Source organism: Meleagris gallopavo, chromosome 4 (genome assembly GCF_905368555.1).
Source record: "Meleagris gallopavo chromosome 4, MGAL_WU_HG_1.1, whole genome shotgun sequence".
NCBI classification, from domain to species: domain Eukaryota; kingdom Metazoa; phylum Chordata; class Aves; order Galliformes; family Phasianidae; genus Meleagris; species Meleagris gallopavo.
Window position 1 is genome coordinate 11,835,952 of NC_139407.1, and position 19,061 is coordinate 11,855,012.

The 19,061-nt window shown below is 35.8% G+C and overlaps 1 protein-coding gene across 1 annotated transcript in view; it reads left to right on the forward strand.

Moving 5' to 3' along the window:
- Positions 1 to 18,784, forward strand: part of EDNRA (endothelin receptor type A) — a 30,049-nt gene extending 11,265 nt beyond the window's left edge. Inside the window, exons 3-8 of the mRNA XM_085222189.1 lie at positions 1,885 to 2,012; positions 8,710 to 8,908; positions 12,586 to 12,738; positions 14,803 to 14,936; positions 15,310 to 15,418; positions 17,131 to 18,784. Coding sequence (XP_085078315.1) covers positions 1,885 to 2,012; positions 8,710 to 8,908; positions 12,586 to 12,738; positions 14,803 to 14,936; positions 15,310 to 15,418; positions 17,131 to 17,271 — 864 coding nt within the window. The 3' untranslated portion in view covers positions 17,272 to 18,784. The remainder of the gene's footprint in view (positions 1 to 1,884; positions 2,013 to 8,709; positions 8,909 to 12,585; positions 12,739 to 14,802; positions 14,937 to 15,309; positions 15,419 to 17,130) is intronic.
- Positions 18,785 to 19,061: the final 277 nt, after the last annotated feature.

Genomic DNA, 19,061 nt, shown 5'->3' on the forward strand with positions numbered 1-19,061 from the left:
AGTTTTTGATCAAAAGGAACGTGCTACTTCCTTCTGAAGTTTCTACATTCTGCTAGAGTAGAAGAAAGGGCAATGGACTTGTGCTGATGCAAAAATTAGGAAACCACTGACTAAAAATATCTACAGAAGAAAAAAGCTGGCACCAAAGGGAAGTAATGGATGGATAGCCGATATGGAATGATAATGCAGGATTTGCATGGAAATGATTGCAAAGTTTAATTCAAAAACCAAGCAACTTGATCCTGATCCTAGTGATTTTGATTAAAATCAACTTGAAATAATGTCTAATGATTTGGTACTGGCGGTACTTCAGTTACTGGAAAAGTGTAAGAAACAAAAGGAATAAAATACTTTTCATCTTAAAAAAGGAGAGCTTCCTGGGGTTCAGGGAAGATGTGTACATGCTGAAACTGTAATAAAGCTTCCCTGTGAGGAGTAATAGCTAAGCAAACCTTTTTCAAGTACAACACTTCTCTTTTTGAAGATAATATTTGCTCTGTAGTACTAGTTTCATGGTCAGTACAAAGTGCTTGTTCATTTCTATTACTGATGATATGCTCTAGACACAGTCAGTCCACACAAATTGGGGGCTGTTTTCCTGTTGCCACTTACAGTATGATTTATAATGATAGATCAGTTTTGGGGCTCTATATAACAACTGATAAAAATCAATAAAAGTCTGCTAGAACCTCTTCCCTTGGTAGTAACACTTAGTTAGCTTTCATTCAGTGGTTTCTGAAAACCATTCAGATTTTAACCAAGCCCAGATACCAGATAATCACTAACTTGAGAAAGTGAAGCTGAAATTCCAGTTGTCTACAACTGGTTGGAGATCCACTTTGGATTCCGTCTGGTCTTTCTTTCTCTAACAGTCTTTCTGCAGACTCTGACATAAATTATAGATTCATGCAAGATTGTCTGGCAAAAAGCAAAAATATGCCTTGAAAACATTTGTTCTAATGTTGCCAGTCCTTCCAGAAGGTAATTCTACCAGAGCTTTCAATGTATTTCACTCAGTCTGTACAGATAAAACCAAAAGAACAGTTCAACAGCTTGCAGACAATCTCATTACAGTCAGTACTGAAGTTACTGACAATAGTGAAATCTTCAATTCTACTGATCCATTAATTATCCCCTGGTACAAGGGGATTTGCTTTTGTTAAATACAATTGGCCTAAACTGGAATACCATTGCAAAGATGGTCCCATTCTGTCTGCAGTGGTATCGATGTCAAATAAGATTCTCAGCTCTCCTTCAAAAAGGAGAGTTTTCAGTATGCAAGAAAAAAATAATACTGATCTAAGCTTTAGTCACCCATTCACATCTTTCCAAATAGATGCCTTTCTGTTACCACATGTCTGATGCTAGTCCTCTAGACCATAATATGGAACTAATTGTGTATGTACACTATTTCCTGCACACGCAGTTAAGAAACTGGCAGTGAATACTGACATGACTTACGCAGAAGTATATTTACATTGACAAGAATCTACTTGCATGTAAGCATGGGAATTTAGCTCTGAGGTATTTTATTATGAACTATGAATTATGCTTTGAATGCTTGGTTCTGGGACGTGCTAACTGCAACCACTTCAGATGGGGTTGAGTTTGGTTTTCACTATTAAATACTAGTGGATGAAGCACATCAACAAAAGATCTTTTAACAATACAAGCATAGAAGGTCAACACTTCAGCTTAAATTTTCACCCTTCATGCTTCTACAGCAGCAGTTACTTCCCAGACTCACTCAGTACTAAAGATATCTTTGAGGTATGAAAAACTCAAGATTACAATGATTACGTTTAAGACAAGGAAGAATTATACTGTTACGTACTTGCTAAACTATTGTTCAAATATTCTGATTATTTTTTATCTTTCCTTTAGCTCCTGGCTCAGAAGTGGCCTTTTGGAGATTCTGAATTTGGGCAGTTTCTTTGCAAATTCCTTCCCTTTATACAGAAGGCGTCAGTGGGAATCACAGTCCTTAATCTCTGTGCACTTAGTGTGGACAGGTATGGTATATTTCACACTTTGGACAATGTTCTTCCCCTTGCAGTTTTCCTGTAATAGGGAGCACTCTGTACATTTTCAGTGGTAATACTATAGTCTACATATTGCTTTTTGGTATCCTGGCAATAACAAAACACCACACCTGTAGTTCAAATTATAATAAATTATAATTGGGATTTCAGTCAGCATTCAGTCTTTTTTGCTTTCATATGACACGCTGTTTCATATTTGAATAGGATCATAAGCTTTAGTTTTAAAAATAGTTTTTCAACTCATTACCTATATACTACAATCACAATGTTTATTTTTACAACTCATAAAGCTAATTGAATTTATTGAAAAATATATCAGAAATCTGCTCTGTTATGTTGATGTTGGTAGATTGAAAATTAATGTTTCATTTAAAAGGGTCTAAGAAGGTACATAAATATTATGGGAGGAAAACAGCTAATTATTACTTTATGCTTTTTTATGTATACATGTTAAGCAGTAGTAGAATAAAAATTCACTTCTCTTAAATCTGTTTATTTTTATTGATCTTGAGTTAACTTGATCAAGTTCCAGTCTATAGCAATTCTGAAACACTGATAAATCAAATCCCCTCTGCGCAATAACAGTGACGCAAAGATAAGTGAAAATTGAAAAAATAGTTAGATTGCATATGATAATTTGATATACAAGGTTTGCAATGAAAGAGAACTCAGTAGTATCTATACCCAAAATATAGTCCCTTATTACATTAGTAACTCATTAAATGAACTCATTAGCTCAGTAGAAACAAACTCAAGTAAGTGCCCTGTCTCTTTACTAAGTCTGAAAATTGTAAAAAGAATTCTACTTCTCAATGTCTGCTCAGTATAAAGCACAATGCCAAAGACTACCCTAGATCAAACATATATGAAACTTACCGTTTGTTCACAGAATTCTCACCAATGCAGCTCACCAATGTTTCACTAGCTATAGTCCTATGACTACACACATTTTTAATAATTGGAACTGAGCTGAAGCTGTCTTTTTATATACGGATGTATTTTTATAAGCACTCTTTTGCTAATCCTTACAAGAATCAAATGCTATCTCTATTTAAGTATAAAATCTTGTATGTGATGAGACTCAGACTGCTTTATTTCCTCTAAATTACATGCTTTACCAAAGACATATTCTTTATCAGCTGGTACTACTGTAATACATGCCAACAGAGAATGTGTGTTAGAAAACAGGTATGCATAGACAGTGTCTTGTCCTGGCTAACACAAAGTGAATCTGGGTTAAACTGACATTAAAGTAAGATCTGAAAGCACCTTAAGCAAATTATGTTAGGCACTGGAACATCAGGCATAGTCACAACACATAATTCTACATCAGCTACTGCATACCTTTTAATAAAGAAAATGATTAAATATGGACTTGTGAGCTGTTACAGCAGGACTGCTGCTGGTCTATGGGCTAGTTCTTTTACATTTTGTTTTTATTTTTTTCCCCCCATAAAAAAGCTCCTGAAAATGACATCATTTACAGCTAGTTTGAATGCCTATGTAAGGGATTGCATTCCGCAGTATAGAAATCAATGGAATCAGTTGCTATAATGAATTCAGAGCTTTATAGCTTTGATAATTGTTGATTCCCTAACTCTCATTTGTAGACCACAGCCTTGATTTAGAACGTTTGCTCTTTCCTAAAGGGACTGGTCCCCTTGTTGACTGCATGCTACTGTGAAACCCTACTAATTATTAGTTCCCCCTTACACAGAATGGCTTGCTCTAACAGTGTGTTAAAATTCAACTGTGCATTCCCAAGGGAAACAATGTCCACTTACACATGATCTCAAGAGGCTGACAGAAAACACCAAAAGAGTCATCATCCTTCAGAGGAAGTTCACATTTATTTCAGATGCCTCTCAGGCATTTTTAAACTCTGGGTCATGAGGATGATGATAGTTTGACTTTATTTCTAAACAGTCCCTGACTGCGATGAGGAGAAAGGATATTATCCTTCCTGAACTTTTACTTTTGCTTATATCTTAGACATAACAATTTTGATGAGAAGTTGGTTTTAAGAAGAGTGAAGATAAGGATATCATGTCATAAATAGACACTCTTGCTTCTTCTGCATAGAAAATTCATAGGACACTCAGCTTAGTTGCTTTCATCTGGACCAACTTCCAGTGAGTGTAGTAGACATTCAAGATTGCAATACCAAAGCAAAGCAGTATAAGCCTTACTATATTAAGAGATATTAGATTAATATCAATATATTAATGACTCCTAATTTTAATTTATTTTTTATTATTAACTTATATTGCAGTCAACACACAGTGAGCTATCTTTAGAATGAGGAACTGCTGTAATCTCTCGCAGCAAAGAGGAATAGATTGGTATCAGCAGAGGCATAAAACGCTAACCTCGAGAGTAACCACTTCTCTTGATCAAGTATTGAATGACTTCTCTATTGCTTTTCTCCATTATAAAGGCCTGGTACTACTCGCAGAACTGAAATATCTTCTACTAGCGGGTCATTAGAACATGTAATTTTAATGCAGTCAAAAGAAACGGAAACAAAGTCACTTTCTCCAAAACACAACAAGCTTGAGTAATGATTGGCTACAGGCAATGTAACACAAAAAGTTACAGGCCATGATTTAATTTTCATATGCTCCTTGATTTCATTTCACAAGGCCCACAGCCCACATTTCCTTTTTCAGTTGTGATTAGATACCACTATGGTAAAAATCTTCCAAAATATTCCAGAAACAAATGTAAGTCACAGCTGAAAACATAAGCTTACACAATTAATGAGGCTAACAGTGAAAGGCTAATTAGAGTTCAGGAACTATTTTTTATCAAGGAATGGTGAAATGATGGAGAGGGTGTGGAAAAAACAAAACAAAACATCAGAAATTATTCAGAGGCCTTACAGATATCAGAAATAATATTGAAGTGGCTTCTTCAATGTCATGTCCAAGTTCTGAAATACAGATGATGTATCAGTTATTCATGAGCTCTTTAGTTTTGCAAAAAAAAGATGTAACATAAACCTATTAATCAAAGTTTCAGCCAGACATACCAAATGAAAATAAATTACACGTGAGAAAATTGACTATAAGAAATCACAAAGGAAAGGTGTGTTGCTTTTAATTTTCTCAGGTCAAGACAAGATGCCCTCTGTAAGACATGCTTTAAACAAGTTATAGCTAGGTAGGAGTGCAAAGTATTTAGTTTTATGTAGTACAGATACTTCATGATGCAATAATCCCTTGCCCTTAAATACTGTGCATCTTTGAATACAAGCAGCAGGATAGCCTGCGGGGTCCATGAAAAGCAAGCTGGAATAAATAGATAAGAATAGGAGAAAAGAAAAGAGGAAACAGAGGAGAGAGCAACTGAAAGGCACAATATACTGAAGTTGACAGCATATGCATGAGCAGTAGAAAACAAAACAAAACAAGAAGCCACAGCACTAAACATGGAAAAGGAAATGACCTGGAAAAGCTGAACGCTTTAGACAAAGTTGGAAAGAAAAAGGAACCAAACAGAAAAGATAAAATATGAACACAGATTTTAGATTGAGGAATTAAACTTATTTCAGTTCCCTGGCAGACATCCTATATTATTTTTTTCTTTAAATGTGAGGGAAATAAACCCTGCAGTATTTTCCCATTCCTAGTTATGGGATCTTTGTGTCTAGACAAAGATTATGCAAATAATAAAACCTACAGAACACCCACTTGAAACATTTTACTACCACAGTTTTTCAAATCACTGTTACAGCAATGAGCAGAGACCAAGTAATTGCAGGCTAGTACATATTCAGGAAATTCTGATCTAATTAGTAAGCTTCTTATCCTTTAGCTGAAACCATTCATAACATTTTTCAGTCAGCAGTTCCTCATCTGATGGTTACCTGAAATGTTAACTGAAAAAAAAAAAAGACAAATGTACGATCCAAACCCTTGCTGCTGTGCACACTGACCTTCTCCTGTTCAAAGCAGACTTAACTTGAAGAGAACAGGTATAAAAAAAAATGCAAGAAAGAAAAGAACTAGATTCACGATTTACAACTTCTTTGTATTCGTTTACATAGTTGCACAGGCAACACAGCACAAAAATTTCTTACTTCAAAAAAAAAAAATGTAGTCCACAGTCTTGTCTTTAAGAATATCATTCAAGGATGATGGGATAGTACCATGCACTGTAGCTGACTGAACTGATTGCAAGGTTGCGAGTTAGCAAAGAATAAACTGCAAATTTGCTGCTATATTTCCAAAGTTTTTTAGTACAAAGACTGAGTATTTTTGTGAATGCTCCAAAGAATATTCCATTTAGTAATTAAAGTTAAAATTTGATATTTGATAAAGTGAAATATAAAAAGACCACTAATTATTCCCAATTTAATTTGCATTTTAATCTAAATATGTGAGAAGATCTGATGATGAGAATTATTTTCTCAATTATTCTAGCATAGTTTGTTTCAATACTCTCAGAATACCATTTGCATAGGTTTCCTCTATGCGAGTAAACTGTTGTCTCCCTCCTGAGATTTTTTTAGGAGAAAAAAAAACAAAAACCTCTAAATGTATTCTCTATCTGCAAATCCACAATACATTAGTTTGCTTTAGTATGTTCAAAATCTTCGTAAGTACCCTTCAGTTAAAATGTTGCACTAAGAACTTGTTTCTAGAGCCCCTGTGACTGTGCTGTGTATGATCTTACCATAACTATCAAAGTCAGACTGTGCTGTATATGATCTTACCATAACTCTCAAAGTCAAGGATTCAAATCTGACTACTGCTACCATTTTAACATTCACTTTCCAGAGATGTTCTGTAGTAACGCCTTCTGAAGATTTTACAAGGGCCTGATCTTGCATTTCTGCATCTTTTTCCTTCTAATATAAAGGATACATAGGATGTAATTCATGTGTTTCATCCTGACAATGAGTACAATTCCAAAAAAAAAAAAAAAAGGGGGGGGAGGAGGGGAGGGAGTGGTGATACAGGAAATCAGAAGAAATGCTATGTATGTGAATCGACAATTCTAATCTAGTATTTTGATTAGAGAAGAGGTGTGGTTGCCGCTAATAACAATTTTTTTTACTGACATCTGAAGCCTAGGTTCTACACCCTTCACCAGTTTTATCCCATCAGAAGGTCTTCACTGCTTCCATTTCAGAAATTCAAACTCCAGCCATTCTCAGTACAAAGCACTTTAATCCAGAGTTCTCAGCTACTCTTTTCCTTAAGCCCCTTCCATCCTTGAGCCTATATCAACACTCTGACTTCCTGCAATCATAATTTTCTCTCCTCAGCTAAAGACTAGTTCTACTAGAAGCCCATGTAGCATTGTAATTAAAAATGAGAAAGTGCTATTACTTTGTGAAAATAAAACACAGTTTAGAAATTGTGACATCGCCAATGACAGAAGACTCTCCAAAATGCTTTGCAGATTATTACAAAAACAAAACTGATTTTTGTTCTTTCCACAACTTTTAGATGGTTATCTTTGCTAAATTTCTGGAAATGCTAAGTAACTTGTTTGCTGCAGCTATGAATAGATAACAATCAAATCCGCTACTGAAAATTTAATTTATGGACTGGTATGTACTCTTTATTACATTCCTATCAGTCTTCTCTCAATAATTTTTGAACCTTTTGATCAAAGTTGAAAGAGAGGTTGAGGTTTGAAAGCTAATAAATTCCTACAAGATCCTTGAAATCTGGCAGAGAAGTAGAAGGGAAAGACCCACTCCGTTCCCTGAAAGGGGGGAAAGCTGCAGCCTGTAACAGGAATCCAGCATCTGAGGGACAGGAAAGGTAAAAAGGGGAAGAAGAAAAAGGAGAAATGCTGTAAGTGCACTTGCTATATTTGAAACTTTTTTAGAGTTCTTACTTTTTATCTGAGTTTCAAGCTGTGAGTTGCATTCATACAGCAACGCAGGTTTCAGTAATTCTAGACTTTTTGTTTTGTTCTGTTGTGTTTTGCCTTTAAAAAAAAAAATCAAAGCAGAAACTTAGTATCTAGGGGATAAAGTTGTGGAGAAAACTGCTACTTTTGGCATGGCACCCTTCTTAGCCACACTCTTCATTTTCTCATTAGAAAGGTAATGCAGAGGCTGAGATTAGTGCCAGAAGGATCTAACTCTGTTGTAGTCTAAGGCCAACGTAGAATGGGCCTCATAGAAAGTGTTTTTAGCACCAAATAGTGTCAATAAATACATTTTCACATGATGAAGAGTATTTTCACAATATTTCACTGCATGCCAAGCTGAACAGTTCAGACAGCACTACTGTTAAAGTTGAGGTAGCCAAAGATTATATTTGCCTCATTTTTTTTAACAGCTACTGTGTTAGAAGGAAATTGTTTTCTGCTGTAACATGACCTGAGCTAGTATAAAATACAGTCTGCCCTCACAAACCTTGCCTACTTTAATTAGTAACCATAAGAACAGTCCATATAGCAGAATGCCATACAATTATGTGCCTTAGCCTAACAATTGCATCCAACTCTCTACTATCCATTTCCTGATGTGCTCTACTGGGTGTCCTGGGAGGCTTGACAGCAGAATTCTTGGAGCAGGCCAGAACAACAAGCAATACAAAGCTAAGATGTCAGCTTTGGGATTTTACTTCATACATCAAACTGAAGCAAAATGTTTGAGTTTGAGGAAGAATAAAGATTGGAAATTAATGCCTGTCTCTTGCAGGTATAGAGCAGTTGCCTCCTGGAGCCGCGTTCAGGGAATTGGAATCCCTATGATCACTGCTATTGAAATTTTCTCCATTTGGCTTCTGTCCTTTATACTGGCTATTCCAGAAGCCATTGGTTTTGCTGTGGTACCTTTCAGATACAAGGATGAAAGTTATGTTACCTGCATGCTCAACCCTACAAATAAATTTATGTTGGTAAGTAACATCCTTTCCTTTCTTTATAAATTAGACACTTAACGCACTTTGTTCATCTGTTAAGGTGCAAAATGTATTCTAATATGTATTGGTGCAAAGAAGGACTTCAGTGAACAGGTATCAGTCTCTACTTTCATTCAGAAAATACCAAATGTGACTTTACAACAGCATTCACTGCTAAGGATTCTTAATGAAGAAACCTACAATTTGGGCTTGATTATAGAACAATCAAGAGCGTAGTCACAGCCCTAGGAGGCACTGTGTTTCCAGATAAAACACTTTGAAGCTCTAACTTAATTTTTCCTATTTGAAACACTTGTCAAAAATCAGAGAATAATCCCTTCACTTAACAGAAATTACAGTTATGAAATTGACATACTCATATGTCCAACCTAGGTAGCTGTGGCACTGTTAGCTGTCACGTAAGCACTGCAACTCAAGAGCAAAAGAAATGCTCAAGTACACACCAGGATTCTTAGACAAATTTCATAACCCTCGGCCTCTGTGCTACTGCACTTTTCCATTTGCAAATATACACGTTAGCTTGTTCAAAGCAAGTCAGGTGAGCAGTTACTACAGAGTTAACCTATCTTTACTACATAGAGGGATAGTGATTTTCTGCTTGGTCTTATCCTCAGAAAAACGAAAAGAAACATCTCTTTCCCTGTGAACCCAAGAAAGGCCCATCCTTCATTCACAAATTAATTTTTTTTAGAAGTAGAAGAAAAGGATTTGTTCCGTTTTGTTGCAGGTAATGCAAGATCTTGAAGGAAACTCCACAGTTTCCCTGACCCAGAATTTTTCATGACAGAAAACTGTTTTCCATTTTCAAATGCCTGATACTTCTACTTCTACTGGATCTTGGGCTAGATCCAATGTAATCTCACATGGCTTAGGTTAGAATTGAGAAGGGTGAGGCAAATGAAACGAGGACATGTAGAAAATAAAAACGGTGCAGGAATTGTGTTTGTCAGTAGAATATCATCAACTTTGGCAGGGTTCCACAGGCTGCAGGGATGGCAGTCAGAAACAAGAGCAAGAGAAAACAAAAGCAAATCCTTAATGGAAATAATACAGGTGAAGAGGAAGTGAAACCGTCCAGAACTTACATTTCTCAACTGCACAGACAACATGGCTTGCAGATAGTTAAAAGTATGCTTTATGAAATGCATACTGCAGTAAGTGTAAGTCTGTGCATTTTTAATAGCAACTTTTTTCCACAATTGCGGTTGGACAATCTGTACTTCCTCCCTCCCTGAGAAAAATGTTTTATGTTTTTCTCATCCTGTTTCTCCAAAGCACAGTAGTTCAGGTCCCACATAGGCACAGTAATGATTATTTTTCTGTACCTAATGTAGTTAGTAGAACGGCTTGGTTTGTTTTGCATATTGGCAGGAATTATCATCTCTTATTTGCTCAGAATAATTCAAATATCTAAATCACTCCATGCCAATTTGATTTTTAAGAATATAAATCAGCATTTAGCGTCAAGCTGAGAATAAATGTTGGATGCATTGGTCAAAAAAGAGCATTGTGGTTCAGTGTATTGCAAGCAAGTACAAACAAGAGATTAAAAAGGAAATATTTTAACCTTAAATATATTCACTAACACAAACACCAAATAGCTTAGGGAAAGGTTTATGATTAACTTGTATTTTTCATACGGTAATTCATTCAATTTTAAAACTATTCTTGAAGGACTAGAAAAGTTCATGCTAGACCATGATTCCCTAGAGGCTGAGTGCACTAGGAAACTTGTTTAAAATGCACATTTCCTGTAGAAAACTAGTTCCATGTGGGCTTTCAAGACAAACAAAAGAATGTCTAGTTCCCTTAAATCAACCCAGTTTTGTGCTTTGATGTAAGCTTTGAGAAAGTCAGATTCCATACTTAACTATTTGCAGACATTTTTGTGTAGGATTTGTTACTTCATAGTCAAGTTTTCGTACAGAATTTGTGTATTGTTCAGGGTTGTGAAACAGGACTGTGAATGCATTGACTGACATGCAATACTCATGAAAGCTGGTTAACAAATGACAAAACTTTTTCCTTTTAAACATAGTGTGGATTCACACGGTATGCATCTTACTGTACTGCCCAACCAATATGCTTCTAGTCTAACCCGTAGGAATTTTCCACAAAACAGGCAATTGCTCCATGTATTTGTAATCCTTTTCTCTGCAGGAGGAGTGGTAATTAGATTTCCCCTCAGTACAAACTCTTAAAATATGAGGCATTTTGCTTTCTGCTTTTCTGCTGGCAGAAGCTCAGGTCCCAGCTGGGAAAATGCAGCTCTAGAGGAGCGTGTAACTATGCATTAGACTGCAGCCCTTCCTCGTGCAGGGATGAGGTTACAATAAGGAGGAGGATACAAGCTAATAAGCACAGTTCAAGATGCCTCTGGAGTGGGGCTGTGGCCTAGATACCACAACATACTCTAAATTAGCAAGCTTAATAAGCAGCTAACTGTTGGGTTTAGACGGAGACAAATAAAAGCCATTTCCCTTTTCCTCAGCAGATCAACTCTCTGATGTAACTAAAGCAGATTAAGAAATGAACACTACTAAGTACTAGATTACTGCACTGCATTTGTTTCCTTCATATTTGAAAGTTTAGTGCCTTTCAGTTTTTAAGTAAACAAGATGTCAAAGTTTGACTTCTTCAAACAGGATCTGTATAATCCTCAGTTATTAGCTTTTTGACATTTGGTGTGGGAACCATGATGTTACAAGAGCACATCCGCTAGAAATAAACAAGCTTGAGGAAAGATTAACGAGAAAGAAGGTTCCCTTTTACACATATCCATCTCTGTGACTAAAGACAGGAAGTCTTTAAAGAGTCATATTTCAGTGCACAATTTTGGCTGTACATGACTATTAAAAATTAAGATACAATATTGTTTTTAGCCTGAAAATATCACTCTCTACAAAAAATAATAACTTTAAATATTTTTTCAAATATAGTATTTCCCATAATGCATAAATGTGTTAACTTAAAACACAACTAGCACTTAAATTACACAGGCAAGTATGGATACTCTATCAGTTCCTTCAGGGTTCTGTCAAAAAAGTCAAATGGTACAAAAGGCACATAAAGGGTTAAAAGGAACTGTACCAATCCTAAGCTTTGCATATATCAGGCAAACACCTACGAAGAGGCTTCTATCAGCCCTACATATAAACAAACCAACTACCAGTGCTTTCACTGATAAAGAAAGGTGGCTAAAGTTACAAGACATTTTGAGTTTTCCTTTTTTGGAATAAGAGCAGAAGCTGCAGAGGTAAATGGCATTTCCTTAGACAGGCATTTAGAGATACTTGTTATCTCAGACTGAGTATCTACGTTTTGGCTTGTACATCATACTGAAGTTGGAGCTGAACTCCTTTTCTTAAATAAGTATAGAGCACACAAACAAAATTAATTTCTTCCCGTACAAGAGAGATTGCAACAAGAGTATAGGCAGATTGTCACTGAGTTAAAATAAATGTTTACAATGCCACAATTCACATGTTAATGTTGGTCCAAAGAATATCCAACTGATAAGAAAGTTCACATAATTTAAGGTCATTTACAAATAGACACATACAAGCATATTAACTTTCCATTTCCCATATCTTTGTGGTACTTTTTATTGAATCATATAAAAATACTTTCTCTTCTCTTTACCTTATCTACAGTTTTACAAAGATGCAAAGGATTGGTGGCTGTTTGGTTTCTATTTCTGCATGCCATTGGCATGTACTGCCATCTTCTATACGCTAATGACTTGTGAAATGTTAAACAGAAGGAACAGCAATTTGAGAATTGCTCTCAGTGAACACCTTAAGCAGGTAAATATTAGGATGACAAATGTTTGAAAATACTATTCTTCTGTCTTTGGGTTAATTTAGAAATGTTTGTGTGTTTGAATACACTAAATTACAGAAATAGGACGTGAGGATGTAGGCTATTTCTGATGTTAAAGTATTCAGTCCATCCTGGAACACAAGACTAAATCATAACATGAGGAGAAACTAAAGGCAGCTCAAGAAAGTAATTGGTGTATTTCTTTTCTTAAGCAAGTGTGATGGTTGTGTTCTCCCATTCGTTAATCTTCAATTACTACTGGCTAAATGCTTTGAAATGCAACTACAAAGATTTGAAAATAAAAAATTTCTTGCCTTTTTATTTACGAGTCTTCCCTACGTTGGTGCACTTTGATATGCAATTTTAGGTTCATATGAAAAAGCACTCTAGAATAACTTGGTTTAGAATACAGGTTTTTTTTTCAGTCTTACTGCGCTGTTGCAATTACTATTGCTGTAGCTTCATTGCTTTGAAAAGTGCATTAAGACTAGTACAAACAAATGATCACAAAGTCACTCACAGAACGTCAGCTCTCACTATGATGTTTTTGCAGCACTGTCTGATGTTTCATTCCTAACTGAAATTTAAAAAAAACAACCTGTAGCTTTTTCTCTGCAGTCAGTCAGTCAACAGGGTATAATATTAATTTCAGCCCTTCAAATTTGACTTTCTTCTCAATTCCACATTTACAAATACGAATCCCTACAGCAGTTCTCTCTAGCTGAGAGAGCTCTCTCAGAGATTCCTTCTCTGCTGCCACATTTCAGAACAGGGCAGACCAGAAGAATCTTATCCTTTCTCAAATTTTCCACCTTCTCCCCCTCATCAGACCCCAGGATTCACAATTCAAACCATCCTAGGGCCACATGAGACTACTCTACCCATTAGAAGGACAATGGGGGAATCCTCCCCCCAGCTTTCACAGCTTGATAAACAGTGCCAGCACACTACTTGGACTGAATCCTGGAGAATGAATTTATGCCTCAGTTTACCAGTACTCATCCCTTTGTCACTTCTTCCTTTCTTCAGTCTTGTCCACATTATTTTCCAGTTATGTTCCTTCTATTTTGATAGCAACTACTTTATAAGAACGAAGAAACAATAATAATGCCTAATGAGACTTGCTCATACATTTAAGATTTTTAATAACAACCTTGAAATGCTTACTCCTGTCACATTACAAAGGCAGTTCTAGAAGTGGTATTCTTATCCCTACTTAATTCTCTTTATCAAATCCACACCTACCAAAGAATACTGGTACGCATCGCCCAAAATCCGCTAATCAGTAAATCTTGAAAGCTGTGTAAAATATCCATTAAACATGATTTTTTTCCTAAGCATTGAGATTAAGCTGTAATATAGACATATCTATAATTTTGCTTGTAGAAAGACTCCATAAGAACATCAAGACCACATTGCAAGGATAACAATAAAGTTACAGTATCCGCAGTACCCTTCTATGCAACAGGACGTGAACCAAATATAAAATAATATATCATGGAGAATGACATCCTGACTAGATACATTGTACAATAGAATTGTTATTGCCAGTTGATTTGGGTGCCTTGAGTTTACAAGTTATCTCACATTAAGGGTTACCTGAAAGTGTTTTATCAAATAGGAGTGATCTCAGTTTCCTTCATACATGAAAAAAATTTCCTAGAGAGTACCTATGTTTTTAAACAAAGAGGTTTATCTAATAAACTGCCAGAAAAGTAGTCCACTGAAGAGGAATAAAAAAGACTGGGAAAGCTGTCAGGTTTTGGACTGCTCAGCAGTGGATATTGTTAGGCTAACAACTACTAAGTCCTGACAATGCCCTGTGTGCTCCAGCTGTGCCAGTTTCAGTGATGAACTGGTTCTCTAGAGGACTGCCAGAATTAAAAACACAGCAAGCCCAATTAAAAAAAGTTCAGGGACATCAGGTGGTCTGGAAGCTGCACTTCCCTTGCATGCTTATCTAAACAATTTAACTTTACCGCTAACATCACTACAATCTCTTACCAGTGTGAACTAGGCACTAAATCATTGTTATCTTATTTTTATAGCGGCGAGAAGTTGCAAAGACAGTTTTCTGTTTAGTAGTGATATTTGCTCTTTGCTGGTTCCCCCTTCATTTGAGCCGAATTTTGAAGAAAATGGTATATAATGAAAGAGATCCCGGCAGATGTGAACTGCTCAGGTACTTCATTTTCCGTATCAATAAGTTATTTATAATCAAAAAATACCTAATATCATGCATTTGAAGATTATGTGAGAAATGTCACAAATGTGCATGCAACTTCATTTTATGATTTTTCAACTACATCCATTTTCAGGTGGATATTCTAACAGCATAGCATAATTACAATAAATACTACATATATTGCCATTGTAATCTCTTTCCTGTGGCTCTTTTGAACTTCTGTGAGACTGCCCATTATAGGTATCTCACGGGAAAAGATAACAGAGGTGAGAAAATTTGTTTCTGTAACAAAAGAGATTGTAAACACGAAAACATGTATGCTTCTACAGCATGTAAAGAATGAATTTTGCTTTCTTTCTTTGTCATCTAGTTTCTTGCTGCCATTGGATTATATCAGCATCAACCTGGCAACTATGAACTCTTGTATAAATCCAATAGCACTCTATTTTGTGAGCAAGAAGTTTAAAAACTGTTTTCAGGTAAGATCTTTCTGATACTACATCCAGTTGATAAACAGTATTCAATCACTCAGTTGCTATGTTTTTTTCCTCAGCTAAGAGGAAAGGCATGCAAATGAATGATTAAGTTGTCACCAGCTCGCAGGTCATATTGTAGACATAAAACTGAAAGAGGAAACTGTCCACTTTATATGAAATGCTAGATCAGTAAATAAGTCTGACAGTCTTCACATGTAAACAATCAGCAAGATAGACATGCTCTTGTAAGTACTGTTAATATGCATGTGACATGTATATTAAATAGAATTCAGTTGATAATCTATTCACAGCTCTAGATGAGCAAAAAAGATATTTATGTAGGGCACTAGATCTAACAGCAGTTAAACAATCCTAGCTAAACTTTTCAGACTTGTATATCAAAGCAGGCACTTCAGTTGACCTTGGTAAGTAAATAAACATTATGGCTTCTGCCTGCATTCTTCTAGTTCCTACACTGGAAAACATATTTTAAGGCTAAAATATCTTGACACCATGCCTCCACAAAGCCATAATGACAGAAGGAAAATGAGAGCAAATAGTGTTATAGAGTGAAAGGGAAAAGGAAGACACAGTTAATCTGCAAAGAAAAACCAAGATAGAGCTGTACTACAAAACTTTCCGAATTCAAATAGGCGACACAAAATACTGAAAATAATGTAATAAATGATAAAGTAGGGAATACCTATTTGTCAGGGCAGTATTCCACATGGGTAATATGAAACCAGCTTTGGTTTTGATGATCTCCTACTTCATTTGGGAGCAGTGGAGAAGATAGCATGCGTTGACCAGACATCAAGTAAAAGTAACAGGGATGTTCTTCATATCATTACTACATTTTTTCCGTTTGCTCTTCCAAAGGAAAATATCATCCAACAATTGAGTAATATTTAGATATGATTTGATCCTTTCGAGCTTCATCTTATAGCTTCCCTTTTCCTTTCTAGTACAAGATGATCATTTCATCCAATCTCTCAATTTCATAATTGAGCTTAACATTCTTCCTCTGCAGATAACTAACATACCCACCCGCACCTAGATAGCACACGTATCATAAGTCCAGCCACATCCTTCTCCAACGCTTCCTTCTCATTTTGTTCAGAGAAGTCATGGATTTACTGCTATTACTGCCACTGCTCCTCTGAGGAGCTAACTCTTCTTCCCCTAAAGCAAAGCTTCTATCTTCATAGAGTTAAGCATTAGTTTCTGCAAAAGGATGGGAGAAAAGCCGTCCTTTTGAGTAATTCCTCACCCTTTCAGATGAGAAAAGAGAACAGCCCAGCCAGTAATCACCTTCTTTCTGCTTACTTTCTGTTCTTAAATGCGAAAAACAATACAGAGCTCAGCATATTCACCATCCCTTCTCCTAAACAATTTTGCCTTCTTCTACGATATGAGAAGAGACCTAAGTCTCTTTTCTCTCTTACCTTTTATTTGAAGTGCAGAGGGAAAAACAAACACCAAACTTTTAGAATGTTTCCTGTGAAAGCTGTTTATAAATCAGAGGCAAAGGCCAGGCCTATGTGTAAATTTCTGCTTATACACCATTTGCAGTTGTAGGGTAAGAATTTTGCTCACGCGCACCTATCACTCACTTCACTGAGAAGCCTCTGTTCATGTCAAAATAAAAAATACTGTTGGTAGTGTTTACAGAACTGACAGATTTGTGATAACTTTTTTTTTCCCCAAATTTTCAGTCATGTCTTTGTTGTTGCTGCTCCCAATCAAAAAGCTTAGCGACTTCAGTGCCCATGAATGGAACAAGCATCCAATGGAAAAATCAAGAATTAAACAATCACAACACAGATCGAAGCAGCCATAAAGACAGCATAAACTGAATACTAAGGACTCTGACACCACTTCAGAATCAATCAGGAAAATAAATATCACAACAAAATTGTTTCTACAAGAAGCCTAATGAGTGTTCCATCATCAATTCAGAAGTGTACATCCTCGTAGCTATCTCTAAAGTTGACAGACTATAGCTGTGATGCTTTGTGAACTGAGATCTACTGGATGGTAATTCTGTCTCAGAGTTATGACGAGTATGAAACCTAAAAAAGTGACATGACCCATACAGATGGTTTGCTCTTCTGAACCAAGCAGAAACTATCCAGTCTAACTGGTACATCACAGTCTTCTTACCTGATTGTAACTAAGAATTATCACTACGGAATTCTTCTGAAAATATCTAAGTGGAACTTGTGTATATTTTCTCTCTGCCCATTTGTCTTTCACCTTCTGTTTTTGTGGTGGATATATTCCATGCACCACTACATTTTTCGTATTGTCATTGGTATTTTTATTCAGGTTTAATTTGGAAAATGTTTTGTTCCACATCAGTATGTTATTTACTTATTGTAACAAAAGTCATGATATCAGCTGGACAGCTCACATTTATAGCACTTGAGTACCCCAAAATAGGAAGAAACCATACAAAAGAGCAACGACATTTGGCACTTAAGCACAGATTAATACCAAAAAAGAGGTACTAATAATGCAGTACTGTGCTGTGTTATTTATTTTAAAGCTTTGTAAAACATAAACAATCTATATCAGAAAAATGAATAAAAGATGTCCTCAGACAGGCATCTTACAATGTGTTTTCAATTAACCTGTCATGTTAATTCTTAAACTATATTAACCTATTAATCTACTTAGACTATAGCTGCTTTAAATCTGTGTCAAAATGAGAGCCACTGGAACACAGTGAAATATTAATAAACCTGTTCAAAGAGTTCTGAGAATATGATTACTTCCATAGCAACTATGCATAACACTACTTATACATTGTGAACAAGAAGCTACTACAATCACAGCAAACGCAGAACTGTGGAAGTCCCTAAGAGTTGGATATGCACACAGGTATTTTGCGCCTTTTGCTTACAGAGTTTCTTTGCCTTACTCTCACCACGTTCAAAGATTTTAATGGGGTATTGTTAACCACAAAAATGCTGTTAATAATATACAGAAAATTTTGCTTGCATACACATAAACCAGTATTCTACTTATTTATTTCCACTTATTGTGAATTACATGGCAAGAGATTCACTGTTTGGCTATAAAAAAAATTAATGGTAGGCTTATTTGGTAGTGGAATTAAACAGTACAGAAACGTGCACAGACCTTCCAGGAAATCTATAACTTTTTTGTGCCAGGTTAAGAAATGGTAACTGAATTTCCACAATTTTTTGAAAGTGTTACATTTCAAGTGAAATATATGCAGGTTTATATCATCATTTACAAGGTCAAAATGCTAGTGCCTACAGCGAAGTTTGCTGCACAAATTTCCGAAATGTTTACATTCACACAGATCTTCTTAAGTATATTAAAAAAAAAGTTTTTAACTTATTTGTTTGCTTTTGTCGCCATGCTCTGTGTTTATAAATAGCCATAAAATTATGGTCATGTTATTAGCATAAATACAGTCTGCTGACAGTGCTCTGTAGCAATGCTATTGAATGCGACTCGGCTGAACTTTACTCAAAACTGTTCATCCTCAAATTGTATCAAAAATCATAGCAAATGAATAACAATGCTTTCAATATGGAAGGCCTAATTACATGGAGTCTTTAATAACCTCATATCCTCACTGCTGAATGTATTGAGCAGATAATAAACCTAAGAG